This window comes from Nycticebus coucang, chromosome 6, assembly GCF_027406575.1.
Source record: "Nycticebus coucang isolate mNycCou1 chromosome 6, mNycCou1.pri, whole genome shotgun sequence".
NCBI classification, from domain to species: domain Eukaryota; kingdom Metazoa; phylum Chordata; class Mammalia; order Primates; family Lorisidae; genus Nycticebus; species Nycticebus coucang.
Genome location: NC_069785.1, coordinates 57,981,195 through 57,995,758, shown reverse-complemented (window position 1 = coordinate 57,995,758; position 14,564 = coordinate 57,981,195). Strand labels below are relative to the sequence as shown.

At 38.1% G+C, this 14,564-nt stretch overlaps 1 protein-coding gene and 1 pseudogene across 7 annotated transcripts in view; one reads left to right on the top strand and one right to left on the bottom strand.

Moving 5' to 3' along the window:
* The window catches only part of NEDD4 (NEDD4 E3 ubiquitin protein ligase), a 171,244-nt gene that overhangs the window by 153,382 nt on the left and 3,298 nt on the right, over window positions 1-14,564 (top strand). For all 7 annotated transcript variants that reach the window (XM_053593914.1, XM_053593915.1, XM_053593916.1 and 4 more), the window contains 10 exons: window positions 770-835; window positions 6,220-6,449; window positions 7,352-7,473; window positions 7,561-7,631; window positions 9,265-9,360; window positions 9,696-9,769; window positions 10,010-10,070; window positions 11,806-11,865; window positions 11,952-12,059; window positions 12,702-12,798. In XM_053593914.1, the coding sequence (XP_053449889.1) occupies window positions 770-835; window positions 6,220-6,449; window positions 7,352-7,473; window positions 7,561-7,631; window positions 9,265-9,360; window positions 9,696-9,769; window positions 10,010-10,070; window positions 11,806-11,865; window positions 11,952-12,059; window positions 12,702-12,798 (985 nt within the window). The remainder of the gene's footprint in view (window positions 1-769; window positions 836-6,219; window positions 6,450-7,351; window positions 7,474-7,560; window positions 7,632-9,264; window positions 9,361-9,695; window positions 9,770-10,009; window positions 10,071-11,805; window positions 11,866-11,951; window positions 12,060-12,701; window positions 12,799-14,564) is intronic.
* On the bottom strand, window positions 4,584-5,205 carry LOC128587592 (transcription factor BTF3-like; annotated as a pseudogene).

Here is a 14,564-nt window from a genome sequence, read left to right as displayed (position 1 = left end):
ATTTTGTTTCTAATTCACAAAAATAAGTAAAATTAAAGATGGAAATTTTTTAGATTACTCTAGTGGCTCTATGTGTAGTCTTTTAAAATAATGGATAAAGAAGGCAACTTTCCTCGAAGTTCAAGGAAAAAATACAGTTTTCAAATTGTTCCTTCAATGGAGAAATCACTTTGAAAGTCTTGTTAGAAATGGAAATCTTTGGGCAGCGCCTGTGGCTCAGTGAGTAGGGCGCCGGCCCCATATGCTGAGGGTGGCGGGTTCAAATCCAGCCCCGGCCAAACTGCAACAAAAAAAAAAATAGCCGTGTGTTGTGGCGGGTGCCTGTAGTCCCAGCTGCTCGGGAGGCTGAGGCAAGAGAATCGCGTAAGCCCAAGAGTTAGAGCTTGCTGTGAGCCGTGTGACGCCACAGCACTCTATCCGAGGGCGGTAGAGTGAGACTCTGTCTCTACAAAAAAGAAAGAAATGGAAATCTTTGTCTCTAATATTTCTCTACTTGGAAGAAATTTTCTGTTTCTGGCATGTTGCATTTTAAGAATACTGCATGATGAAAATTACAGCCATAGAGAGGGCTGCATACAATTTTATCTTAAATAGTAATTAAACCCTTTAAATTTTATATTTTTTTTTCTTGTAATTAAACTTTGTCTGAATATTCTTTTTTAATGCCCTTAACTTATGTTCATAAAATACCCCAAGGGGAACTTTTAAAATTGTTCCAGGGCAGCAAAAACCTAAACTTTCTTTATTTTTCCAAAATTTTCAACTAAAGGCAGTACCCTACTCCAGGGATTACAAAAGAAAGTATGAGTTCTTCCGGAGAAAGCTGAAGAAGCAGGTTAGTGATATTTATAACAAGTACTTAGGAATGATCATTATTTAGGCCGAAAGTAATGGGAAATGCTTATGGAAAGTTAATATTTCTGTATTTGTAACAACTTGGAGTAAATAGTTTATTATAGGTAAAGGATACTTATTTTTTTGAGTAGCTGTTATATCTCATTAGAGACCATAAAGTATTTTATAAAGTATTTTTATTTTAGAAAAATAGTATTAAACGTTTGCTTTAAAGAGCTCTAACCTGGTGTTTCTGTGTGGGGTTCATGGGACTTGGTCTTCATAGGATCTAAGCAAGAATAGCTTGGGAGATTATCTTCTGGCCTCATCTTTGATTGTTTTGGCAGACTCTTTGGATTCCTTTACTACTTTGACTTGTTTTCCAGTGTTAGTCATTCATTCTTTACAGCTTCAAAAATATCTCTGCATAATTTAAAAATATAACTAGGGGTGGAACAGTTGTCTTGTTACTTGTCTCCTTGTGTTTATCAGTTATAGTCACTACACTTTTTTCTATCACCACAAATTCAGTATGTTTAGAACTAAATTCAACATCTGTCCATCTATTTCATCTCTGTTGGTGCCAACCATTTTTAATGCCTTTCTAATGCGCTTATCCTTTCCCCCTTTCCCTGCAGTTTAGGGATACTACCACTAGATGGCTATGTTGGGTTACACTTTCTTGCATTCTAAGCCAGAAGCCCGTTTTTCCAAAGATTCACGATGGTGTGTCTGCTACCACAGATTTTTCATCCAAAATTTTAACAAAAATGAAATATGATAATTTAGTGTAAATATTCTATGTCCTAATATAGTCCTTAAATACTAGCATCCTTTTAAATTCATTTTGAGGGATTTGTTATTACCCTGGGAATTTCTTTTCTACTTCTAGCTTTGGTATTTTAAATCTTCGTTCATTTATTGTTTTGGTAGAGGTTTTCAGTCTTACAGAGAATATGCTGGTAGAATAGAAGCCCTAGCTTCTCCATTCGCCACTATGAGTGCTTGAAACACATCACGATATCTCATTGTTTACTTCCTCCAGGCAGCAGGAGATAAGAGACAGGCCACAGAATAAAAAATAATAATAATGATGATGATGAAAGTAATTATACTTACTGATTTCTCAGTATATGCCAGACACTAGTCTTAGCAGTTTACATGTGTAATTCATTTAATTTCTACAATAAACTTTACAGAAGGGACTATTTGCACAGTGTACAGATGAAGAAACTAAGGCACAGATGATAAGGTAACGTGATTGAATCCCATGGTTATTAATTAGAAAAGCCAAGTGGTCCAGTTCCAGAGTCCATGCTCTTAACAAACATGCATACCATGTGAGTGATTAAGAGAAAAACTTTATACAGAACTTATTCAGGACACAACAAAGATACATAAAGGGATAAACATATAAAAAAGAAAGGTTAAGAGACACAAAGTCATTGCAGGAGGAGAGAATCAAGATCATGAAGAAGAGGCTGAGAATCTGGATCCTCAGGTTAACAAAAAGTTCTAAGCAGGATTGCAAAATTAAACTCTAATCTAAATTCATTACAGCACAAAAAAGCAGAACACTGAGATTAAAATTTTAAAAACCCATAGGCCAGGAGCGGTAGCTCACACGTGTAATCCTAGCACTCTGGGAGGTTGAGGGAGGTGGATTGCTTGAGCTCAGGAGTTCAGGACCAGCCTGAGAAAAAGCAAGACCCCTTCTCTACTAAAAATAGAAAAACTAGCGAGGCATTGCAGTGGGTGCCTGTAGTCCCAGCTACCAGGGAGGCTGAGGCAAGAGAATCACTTGAGCCCAAGAGTTTAAGGTGCTGTGAGCTACGACACCACAGCACTCTCCTGAGGGTGACAAAGTGAGCCTCTCTCTCAAAAAAATAAAAAATAAAAAAAATAAACCAATGTTTGAAAGCCTTGAGCTGACCTTTTATTGATTTTATTTTTTTATTGATTTAGAGATAGTCTCACTCTCGTGCCCTGGGTAGGGTGCTGTGGCATCATGAGGTCACAGCAACCTCAAACTCTTGGGCTCAAGTGACCCTCTTGCCTTAGCCTCCCAAGTAGCTGGGACCACAGTTGTCCACCACCATGCCTGGCTATTTTTTTTTCTTCTATTTTTGGTAGAGACAGGGTCGTGCTCTTGCTCATGCTGCTTTTAAACTCCTGGGCTCAGGCAATCCTCCTGCCTCAGCCTCCCAAAGTGCTAGGATTATAGGCTATAGACTATAGGTGTAAGCCACCATGCCCAGGTTTTCTTGTTTATTTTTAAGAGACAGCATCTCACTCTCTTGTCCGGGCTGGAATGTAGTGGTGTGGAAGCACTTTAACATATTATCACACTAAGTCTTGAAATTACTCCATGAGGGTAGATATTATTATCCCTATTTTATAGATTAGGAAATTAAGCCTTAAAAAAAGACAAGTAACTGGCCCAAAGTCTCACACTTATTAAAGGGTGGAGTCAGGACTTGCACACAGCCTGATTCCAGAATCCAACAACTCTCCTCTGCTGCTCCTTTCAAATGTTAAGTCTCTTCCTAGGAAGGGGAAGGGAGGGGGGAGGTTTTGGTGGAGGGAGGGAATGGGTGGGGCCACATCTACGGTGCATCTTAGAATGGGTACAGGCGAAACTTACTAAAGGCAGAATACAAATGCCTACATACATACAGTAACTAAGAAAATGCCATGAAGGCTACGTTGAACAGTTTGATGAGAATATTTCAGATTGTATATGAATCCCGCACATTGTAGCCCTTGATCGCACTAATGTACACAGCTATGATTTAACAATAAAAATAAATAAATTAAAAAAACAACAACAACAAAAAAATCAAATGTTAAGTCTCCCCTGGAGCCTTCTCTTCTTCCATTACCAGTGCTGCTTCCTAGGTAGGTTGTGTTCTCTCACACGGGCTATTTCAGGGTCTTTCACTGAGTGCCTCTGGTCCCCACTCTTTAAGACCCCCTTTCCTCCCATGCCGTCAGTTTCTGAAAACTCAGACTGCTCAGAAGCACGCTTCCCGGTCTTGCCATTCCGTCTGCCTCGCTGGCCCCAGACTACTTTTCCACCTTCTTTCTCTATGATCCCTGCTTTTCCTCCCCTTCTTCTTTTCCTCCTTTTCCTTGCACCTGTTAAATCTCTCAGACTCCTTACACATGCTGTTCCTCAGTCCTTCCCCCCCTTCTCTAATTCTCCTCAATGGCCTCTTCACAGTTAATAGCTCAATCTTTTATGCTCCCGTAGAACACTGTTTATATCTCTGTTAGCAATTATCTTACTCTTTTAAGTCTCAGTTTCTCACATACACACCAGATTATAAACTCCTTGAAGAAGCATCCACGTCTTATGCCCTGTTTTTATCCCCTCTTTTCCCTCATCCCTGGCCCTACCACAGTTATCTACCCAGCAAAGATACTGGGTAGATACTGGCTCAGAGGAGGTCTTTGATAAATGCTTACCTGCACTGGCTGCCTAGTCTCCAGTCTAAAATTGCTTTTCTCTAAGCTTACTGTTTTTTTTTCCTCACCTTTCTTTCAAACTTTATTCCCAGGCTTCTTCAGCTTAATTAGCTGCAAAGAATGAGTTATGTATAAGCAAAAATTGAAAAGAGCTGCAATGTCCAAGGGGCTTGGGCTTAAAAATATTAGAGATCTAGATTTTATTAGATCCATGAACAACAAATGGTCTATAAAACCAGTAAGTATATGGTGCCCTGTGATCACATTAATGTACACAGCTATGATTTAATAATAAAAAAATAAACTGCATGTACGAATAAAAAAAAAAGCAGTCATAATATAAAATAGCAGCTCCCAGTAACTTCTTCAAGTTTCATCTTCAGAAGTTGACTCAATTCAGTTTGCCTCATTCTTGGAAGCCTCATCAAAATTCTCCACAGGATCTGGAACTTCATCGTCATCATCCTCTCCAGTAGCAGTGGTGCTTTTCCATCTGCAGATTGTTTAGGCAGAGCTTCAGCCAGCCTCCTCAGCTTGTCAGACTGACTGCACCAAGCTGGTTTCAGACACTGGGTAGCATTTCTGTCAGCTGCGTTGTCTCAGCATGGCCTGTAATGGTGAAAGTGTTTGCTGCCAGAGATGCCTGAACTTTTGGGTTGTTAAAGTGGGTCACTGCTCTTTGGTTTGTAAACATATTCACCTCTTCAATATCAGAGATATTGTTTACCCCTAACTGCTTTAAGGAGAACTGAAGTTTTTTATCATCTGCTGTAGCTGTTCTATGAACCACCTTCTTCTTTCTGCGAGCAGTTCCTTTCCCACCAATGTGCACTTGTGCCTGCAGTTTGGTGAGTTTCTCTTGGTTCATGATAGTTTCTTTCATCTTGTTGGAGCGTAAAGGGGTCCACGCAGGAGACTAGGGTTGGTGCTCAGGGGGGCTCGGGTAGACCGCGAAGCTTACCATTTTTTATGGCATAAGCAGCGGAGGAAACTGCTTCCATTGTTTTTTTTTTTTTATATTGCATACATAAAATAAGCTGCTTACATTATTGTTCATATAGGGCTTTCCATTTTCCCCAAATATATTGAGAGTGAAATTGATTTTTTTTCCCCCCCTTAGAGCTGGCCTCTTTTTCCTTTTTTGAAGTGACAGAATGTTGTTTTCTCTACTGGTTTCCACTTGAAAACTGTACGTGAAACACTCAGGAATGAAATATTCTTTTTTTTTTTTTAATAAAATTCACACTAAGCTCTGCCTAAGGCATAGTTACCTACACTTGTCACATAAATGAAGGCTACGCAGAAGACTAGTGAGGGGACGTAGCTCATTAATGAAAAGCAAAGACCTAGGAGTAAAGGCTTTCTTAACTTCTATCTTCTTCAGTTTCTTCATCTGTAAAATGGAGACAATAATAACTTGCTTCTTTAGAGGTTGTAATAAGGCTAAATGAGTTGATTCACCACCCTAGGGGAACGCTGCCTGGCAGTTTATAAATGTTAGCGTCTATTAGTGAGGGAAACAGGACAGACTCTGAGGAGGGAAGGTGGAAGTAGGTGAAACCCCTGACAGGCAAGACAATGGCTAGACTGTAGATCATAGAACAGTCCTCCCTAGAACTTAAAATGGAAAGGACTTATAATGAAATGCCATCGCATGGGCATTATCATCACCAGCAATAGCTTCTTCAGATCTAAAAATCAGAAGTCTGTGTTATTGAGTGATCAGAGAAAATGCATAAACACTTTTATACTGTAGAGGAAAATTAAGACAATATTCCTAGTCAGTGAGTGGATTACTTAAGAATAAAGAGACTCCACTGAGTGGAGCTCAGTGCCTGTTACAGATTTTATGAAACATAAACCTGTCATTATGTTGAAGTGATTTAAGCCATGAGTGTCTCCTCTTTGGGTTTTCAGAATGACATTCCAAACAAATTTGAAATGAAACTTCGCCGTGCCACTGTTCTTGAGGACTCCTACAGGAGAATCATGGGTGTCAAGAAAGCCGACTTCCTCAAGGCTCGACTGTGGATTGAGTTTGATGGTGAAAAAGGATTAGATTATGGAGGAGTTGCCAGAGAATGGTTCTTCCTGATCTCAAAGGAAATGTTTAACCCTTATTATGGGTTGTTTGAATATTCTGCTACGTAAGTACCTTTACAATACACAGAAAAAGAAAAAAAAAAATCACTGTTTTAAAAATATGAGTTGTTTGGCAGTGCCCATAGCTCAGTCGGCACATACACCAAAAGTGGTGGGTTCGAACGCGGTCCAGGCCAGCTAAACGACAACTACAACAAAAAAATAGCCGGGCGTTGTGGCAGACGCCTATAGTCCCAGCTACTTGGGAGGCTGAGGCAAGAGAATCATGTAAACCCAGGAGTTTGAGGTTGCTCTGAGCTGTGATGCCAGAGCACTTTACCCAGAGCAACAGCTTGAGACTCTGTCTCAAAAAAAAAAAAAGAGTTGAGGCAAGGAAAATGTATGTTATGCAAGAAAAAGATTATAACTAATGTTTCAGAAGTAACTTTTTACATAACATAAAATTTACCATTGTGCATTCACACTGTTATGCAACCATCATCCATCTGGAGAACTTTAGCTTCCCAAAATGAAACTCTGTATCCAATAAAGACTTAACTCCCTACTCCTTGGCAACCACTATTCTACATTCTGTCTCTATGAATTCAACTACTCTAAGTATCTCATATAAGTGGACTCATCCAATATTTTGTGACAAGCTGATTTTTCTTTGCTGTATCATGTTTTCAGCATGTGTTAGAATGTTGTAACGTGTTAGAATCCCCTTTCTTTTTAAGGTTGAATAATATTCCATTATTTGTATATGCTATTAATATATTTTATTAATTCACCCATTGACAGTCATTTAGATAATTTCTGCCTTTTCTATAGTTATTTCAACCATTGAATCCAGTGGTTGAATGTGTTTCTCATAGAGGTAAACAACCCAAAAGAGGGAGATAATTTATAATTATTTGCTGTATAAAAATTTTTCAAGAGGAGCATTTAAATGTGGTTGTCTTTACAGGGATAATTATACCCTACAGATAAATCCAAACTCTGGACTGTGTAATGAAGATCACCTGTCATACTTCAAGTTTATTGGTCGGGTAGCTGGAATGGCAGTTTATCATGGCAAACTGTTGGATGGTCAGTATTAACGATCAAACTTTTGAATGTAATTAGCTGTCTTCTTTTACTTGATAATCACTTTAAATGTGTTTGAAATCTTGCAAGGTTTCTTCATCCGCCCATTTTACAAGATGATGCTGCACAAGCCAATAACACTTCACGACATGGAGTCCGTGGTATGTCTTGTTCACTTCTGTGATGCAAGTGTAACTTAACAAGCGACTGGAACATTTTAACGGATTAACTTTCAATGATAAAAAATTAATTAATTGTTTCAAAATACAAATGAACTTTCTCCCTAAACATTTTAGTACAAAAATTTCCTAGACATAAAGTTGAAAATTTTATACTCACGCTTGCATGTCTACCGCCTATCATCGGCTTTTTTTCTGTATTCACTTGATCACATATCCATTAGTCCATCCAAAGTACGTTGTGCCTATCAGTAAACTTCCCCCAAGTACTTCAATATGCCATACAACAGCTATGTTATCATGATCAGTACCTGAATCATGATCTCATTGATGAATGATGTATATTTTAAAAATGATAGTCCAAAGGCAAGGGCTTATGTTAGGCCCCTACAAGGAAACAGAAACTCAAAGATGAAATCCCTGACTATATAGCCTTGTTATTCGCTACCTGTGCTGTTGAATAGCCCCATATAACGTGCACATATGGATTCTAAGACCTCTTCCTCGGTTCCAAGTATATTTTTTATTTTTTTTTCTTTTCTTTTCTTTCTTTCTTTTTTTTTTTTTTTTTTAGAGACAGTCTCACTTTATCACCCTCGGTAGAGTGCCATGGCATCACAGCTCACAGCAACCTCCATCTCCTGGGTTTAGGTGATTCTCTTGCCTCAGCCTCCTGAGTAGCTGGGATTACAGGCGCCTGCCACAACGCCCGGCTATATTTTTGTTGCAGTTTGGCCGGGGCTGGGTTTGAACCCCACTCTCAGTATAGGGGGCCGGTACCCTACTCACTGAGCCACAGGCACCGCCCTTTTTATTCTTTTCTTAATATACATCATAAGTGCAAACAGTATAACTTTTTTATAAATCATCAGACTGTAATTGAGTTGGTTAATTAGTTGCTATATTTGAGATTTTTCTTTAACTTGGGCCAGGAATAAACAACAACCTCTTTGTAGCTACTTAAACATTTCACACACAGCCTGATCAGCATGTAAGAAAGGTGCTAGAGACTCAGCACCTGTAGCTCAGTGGTTAGGGTGCCAGCCACATACAGGGCTGGTGGGTTCAAACCCAGCCTGGACCAGCTAAACAACAACTGCAACAAAAAATAGCCAGGCGTTGTGGCAGGCGCCTATAGTCCCAGCTAGTTGGGAGGCTGAGGCAAGAGAATTGCTTAAGCCCAGGAGTTAGAGGTTGCTGTGAGCTGCGACGCCAAGGCATTCTAATGAGGGTGATGTAGTAAGACTCTGTCTCAAAAAAAAGAAAGAAAGAAAGGTGCTAGACTGCTCCTGGTATCCGTGGAAGTTAGGATTTGTATGAACACTGCTTTATTTAACCCTTAATTGGGTTATAAAACCTATACCTCCCCCACTCTCACATATATAGACTTCTGGACTGTTAAGTGGACACTACTGTATTGACTGATGCATTTTTATGCTTGTACTTACCTGACGTCCATCTCTTTTTGTAATGCATGCATGAGAATACGGAAAGATGTCCAACTGACCTTCTTAATCTTTCTCCCAATTATTCAGCCCCTCAACATACTGTTTGTGCAAGTTCAGGTGTCTGTCTTATACAAAAACATGTTACATGTGTGATCTTCCCCATCTAGGATAGTGAATATTACAATTCCCTAAGATGGATTCTTGAAAATGACCCAACAGAATTGGACCTCAGGTTTGTCATAGATGAAGAACTTTTTGGACAGGTTTGTGAAATTCGATCAATTAAAATGGTACATACATTGTAAAATAAATGTTGTAACTTCAGTTTAGATGGTAATGCATATGTTCAATACATTTCTATGCTCTGTTTTTACATTTTCTAGTAACATGAGCTTTCTATAAGCAAGAATGTGTTCTTTCTGTGACATCTGACTTATTCCATTTTTATTTAGTAAAACTGATATTTTAAGGTTTCTAAGCTTTTAGCTTTTGACTGGAATTAATTTATAAACACCGGGTTTTTGGTATGACAAAATATGTATACTTTAAAATTTTTTCTCACTAAAATAATATATAAAGGGATTGTGTTTAATTTCAGACACATCAACATGAATTGAAAACTGGTGGATCAGAAGTAGTTGTCACCAATAAGAACAAAAAGGAATATATTTAGTAAGTATTTTACTGAAAATAATGTTGTATTTTATTCCAAAAGAGTCTTCTTACCTCCCCCTTTGGCCAGAATCTCAATCTTCTTTTTCTGTAGCAAAGCAGTGTCACACACTCATATTCAACATCTGCCTTGGGCTTAGCTAGTCTTTATGTTTTCTTGCTAACTGGAATAAATATGGCTTAAAATTTGTTCCTGGTTCATGAAAAAGAAGAATGAAATGTTTTGGTGTTTTTTTTTAGTCTTGTAATACAGTGGCGATTTGTGAACCGGATCCAGAGGCAAATGGCTGCTTTTAAAGAGGTATTTATTTTCTTTTTTTTTTTTTTAATTTTTTTATTAAATCATAACTGTATACAATGATATGATTATGGGGCATCATACACTCACTTCATGAACCATTTGACACATTTTTATCACAGTGGTTAACATAGCCTTTCCGGCGTTATCTCAGTTACTGTGCCAAAACATTTATATTCTACATTTACCAAGTTTCGCAAATACCCCTGTAATATGCACCACAGGTGTGATCCCACCGATTCCCCTCCCTCTACCCACCCCTCCCTTTCCCACTTCCCCCTATTGTTAAGTTGTAGCTGGGTTATAGCTTTCATGTGAGAGTCCCAAATTAGTTTCATAGTAGGGCTGTGTACATTGGGTATTTTTTCTTCCATTCTTGGGATACTTTACTAAGAAGAATATGTTCCAGCTCCATCCATGTAAACATGAAAGAGGTAAAGTCTCCATCTTTCTTTAAGGCTGCATAGTATTCCATGGTATACATATACCACAATTTATTAATCCATTCGTGGATCGATGGGCACTTGGGCTTTTTCCATGACTTAGCTATTATGAATTGGGCTGCAATAAACATTCTGGTACAAGTATCTTTGTTATGTTGTGATTTTTGGTCTTCTGGGTATATGCCCAGCAGAGGAATTACAGGATTGAATGGCAGATCTATTTTTAGATCTCTGAGTATTCTCCATATATCTTTCCAAAAGGAATGTATTAATTTGCATTCCCACCAGCAGTGCAGAAGTGTTCCCTTTTCTCCGCATCCACGCCAACATCTCTGGTCTTGAGATTTTGTGATATAGGCTAGTCTCATTGGAGTTAGATGATATCTCAAAGTAGTTTTGATTTGAGGTATTTATTTTCTTTTGTTTTCTATAATTGCAGAGTAAATCTATAAGTTTCAAATATAAGCCTTCATCATAGCTGAGAAAAACAAATATACAGCTTGCTTTATAAAACCATTCTAAGTTATATTTTATGTCAACAAAATAGTCCATGAATATTTTAGATGCTCGCTGTTAAAATTGAATCTTTCAAAAAGTCTAGAAAATAAACATTCAGTCCCCTATATTCCCCCCACCTTTACCAATCCCACTCCCTCACCTTAAATAGCCTTAGGGAGAGCAAAGGAGTAAGAGTGCTGTAGGGATAGAGTAACATATTATTTATTAGAATTGCATCATATTTGTTGTTTTGTGACTTGCTTTCTTCCCTTTTCAAATATTTATTAGAGATCTTGTTAATATATCTAGCTATCTTTCTTTGTTGCTGTATTTTATTCAGAATTTAATTTTATTCTGAATTTAATATAAATTCAGAAGTTATTTAAACCTCCCAAATCGATGGATATACAGGCTGTGGTCGGAGCACTCATTTCTTAAGCTAACATAAAATCTTCTGTTAAGTATGTATCACATGCTTTTATTTATTCAATATTGAGGCCTATGTGTGTGGTGCTGTGCTAGGCAAAAACAGACATAAGTCCTGCTATCAAGGAACACAGATGTAAAAAGTGAAATACCCAGCACAAAGAGAAATCTGGAAGAGGCAGTGGAAGGGACAAGGAAGGTGTAGAGCAGTGGTTCTCAACCTTCCTAATGCCGCAACCCTTTAATAGAGTTCCTGTGGGTCGCGACCCGGAGGTTGAGAACTGCTGGTGTAGAGGAATCAGCCAACCCCAGATAAGGGGGAAATGACCCTGCTGACCAGGTTTTTAAATATGTTTTTTTTTTTCTTCCAGGGATTTTTTGAACTAATACCACAGGATCTCATCAAAATTTTTGATGAAAATGAACTAGAGGTAAGACGTATTATTTTTATTTTAAAACAGGAATTTTGTACCCAGTATTTTTCTTTGCTCACAGTTTGACATTTCTTATGATGTAGCTTCTCATGTGTGGATTGGGAGACGTTGACGTGAACGACTGGAGAGAACATACAAAGTATAAAAACGGCTACAGTGTGAATCATCAGGTCATACAGTGGTTTTGGAAGGTAACTTAAGATTTATATTTTCATCCCTTCTTTTTGATAGATTCACTCATATTTAAGTCCATTCTTCATTAACTATACCCATGGATTATATATAGGTAATACAGAAAAATATAGCCCAGCAAATTTTTGATTTTGTTTTCTGTATGTACACACCTCCTGGGTATGGTCCAACTTCTATAATATTTATAAATAGGTAAAGTGTTCAGAATGTAGTAAATGCTGATGATAGGCTGAGATAGGTACCTAGTTTTCTATTAAAGTAGGTACTCTAAGAGAACTTGAAATAACCTACAGGATATCCTTACATAGCTCCTGTAAATTTTCTCATAGAGAAATGGGCATGCCATTAATAATATCACTAAATATAATTTTTAAAAAGCCATGAGTCACATGAGAATAGAAATTTTGTTACTTCAGTAGGTTATAATCCCATTCTAAAGAGTTGCCATGTAGCCTTATAAGTAAAGTTTTCAAGAACTTTATAAACCGTCCATAAATGCAAATTCAGCTAAAAGAAACATGAAAATTTAATAAGTGTTTATTAATGCTCTAATTAAATTCTGACAGCATATTTTTCAGGATAATTTTTTTTTACCTTTTATTGCAGTCATGTTCCCTAAATGATGTCTTTATCTTCTTTAGGCTGTTTTAATGATGGATTCAGAAAAAAGAATAAGATTACTTCAGTTTGTCACTGGCACATCCCGTGTGCCTATGAATGGATTTGCTGAACTATATGGTAAGGACTTTCCATAGCTCATTAAAAAATGGAGTGATGCTAGTTGTCTTTTTCATGTCTGATTAGTCTGTAAGCTTCTATCATTCATACTAACAGTTAGCTTAATTTTTAAAAGCATTAAGATTTTTTAATAATCAGATACACTGAAGTAGGCCAAAATATATTTACACCTTCTAATCAGATAATGAAGGAGAAAACTGGAAACATCAAATGGCTTGCATTACTTTCCATTCTTGAACTTAAATTCTATTCCCACTGTGTTTCCATTTCAGAGAAAGCATTCTAGTGTTTTTCAACCATTTTTATCTCACTTAAACCTATAGTTAAACTTCCAGAGCACACTTAAATTATGCTGATCAAAAATTAGTTAAAAAAAAAAAAAAGAATATACTTACTGTGCTTTGAACATCTTTTGAAAATACTTTAATTAATGATCTTTAAAATTTTTCATGGCACACCAGTTGAAAATCACTGGGACAGGGTGGCGCCCATAACTCAGTGGGTATGGCGCTGGCCACATACACCGAGACTGGCAGATTTGAACCGGCCCTCAGCCAGCTAAACAACAATGACAACTGCAACCAAAAAATAGCCAGGTGTTGTGGCAGGTGACTGTAATCCCAGCTACTTGGGAGGCTGGAGCAAGAAAATCGCTTAAACCCAAGAGTTTGAGGTTGCTGTGAGCTGTGATGCCACGGCACTCTACCGAGGGTGACATAGTCAGAGTCTGTCTCAAAAAAAAATGAAAGAAAGAAAATTGGCGGCACCTGTGGCTCAAAGGGGGTAGGGTGCCGGCCCCATATACCAGAGGTGGCAGGTTCAAACCCAGCCCTTGGTCAAAAGAAAAAGAAAGAAAATCCTGGGACAGAGAAACTCACTGGGCTGCTATTTTTCATTTCTCAGGACTAGGGATAAGACTGCATATATCTCTTGATTTTCAGAATAGTTAGTGTTAATTTAGTTTTCTGTAAAGTGAAATTCCATATATCCAATCAAATTGTTTTTCAGGTGATTGACACATTAGAAGTACGTTTTATTACAAAGTGCTGTTTCTGATGTAGATCATAGCAACTTTTCTCACATGGGTTCATATTTTGTTATTGGAATGGTGTTTACTTGCTTTTAAAGATACGAGGAATAAATCTTTTAGAAAAGGTGTAGCTGGCTCAGCACCTGTGGCCCAAGCGGCAAAGGCGCCAGCCACATACACCTGAGCTGGTGGGTTCGAATCCAGCCCAGGCCCACCAAACAACAATGATGGCTGCAACCAAAAAAAAAAAAAAAAAATAGCCGGGCGTTGTGGCAGGCGCCTGTAGTCCCAGCTACTTGGGAGACAGAGGCAAGAGAATCGCTTGAGCCCCAGACTTTGAGGTTGCTGTGAGCTGTGATGCCAAGGCACTCTACCCACGGTGACAGCTTTGAGGCTCTGTCTCAAAAAAAAAAAAAAAGAAAAGAAAAGGTGTAGCTGGGCAGTGTCTGTGGCTCAAAGGAGTAGGGCATCGGCCCCATATGCCAGAGGTAGCGGATTCAAATCCAGCCCCTGCCAAAAACTACAAAAAAATAAATAAAGTGAGAAAAGGTGTAGCTAAAGTTAGATCCCTACTAAGAACAACAAATAAGAATTGTTCTGGGAACCAAATGTCAGGGACTGTTGCCTGGGAAATCCCTAAGCTGAAGTTTTCATGCAAATAGAAGTTGTTACTATCTAATGGGATTGCCAAGCCCTCTCTCTTTGGCAAACTTCGTCTGCTTGCTAAACTTCATTT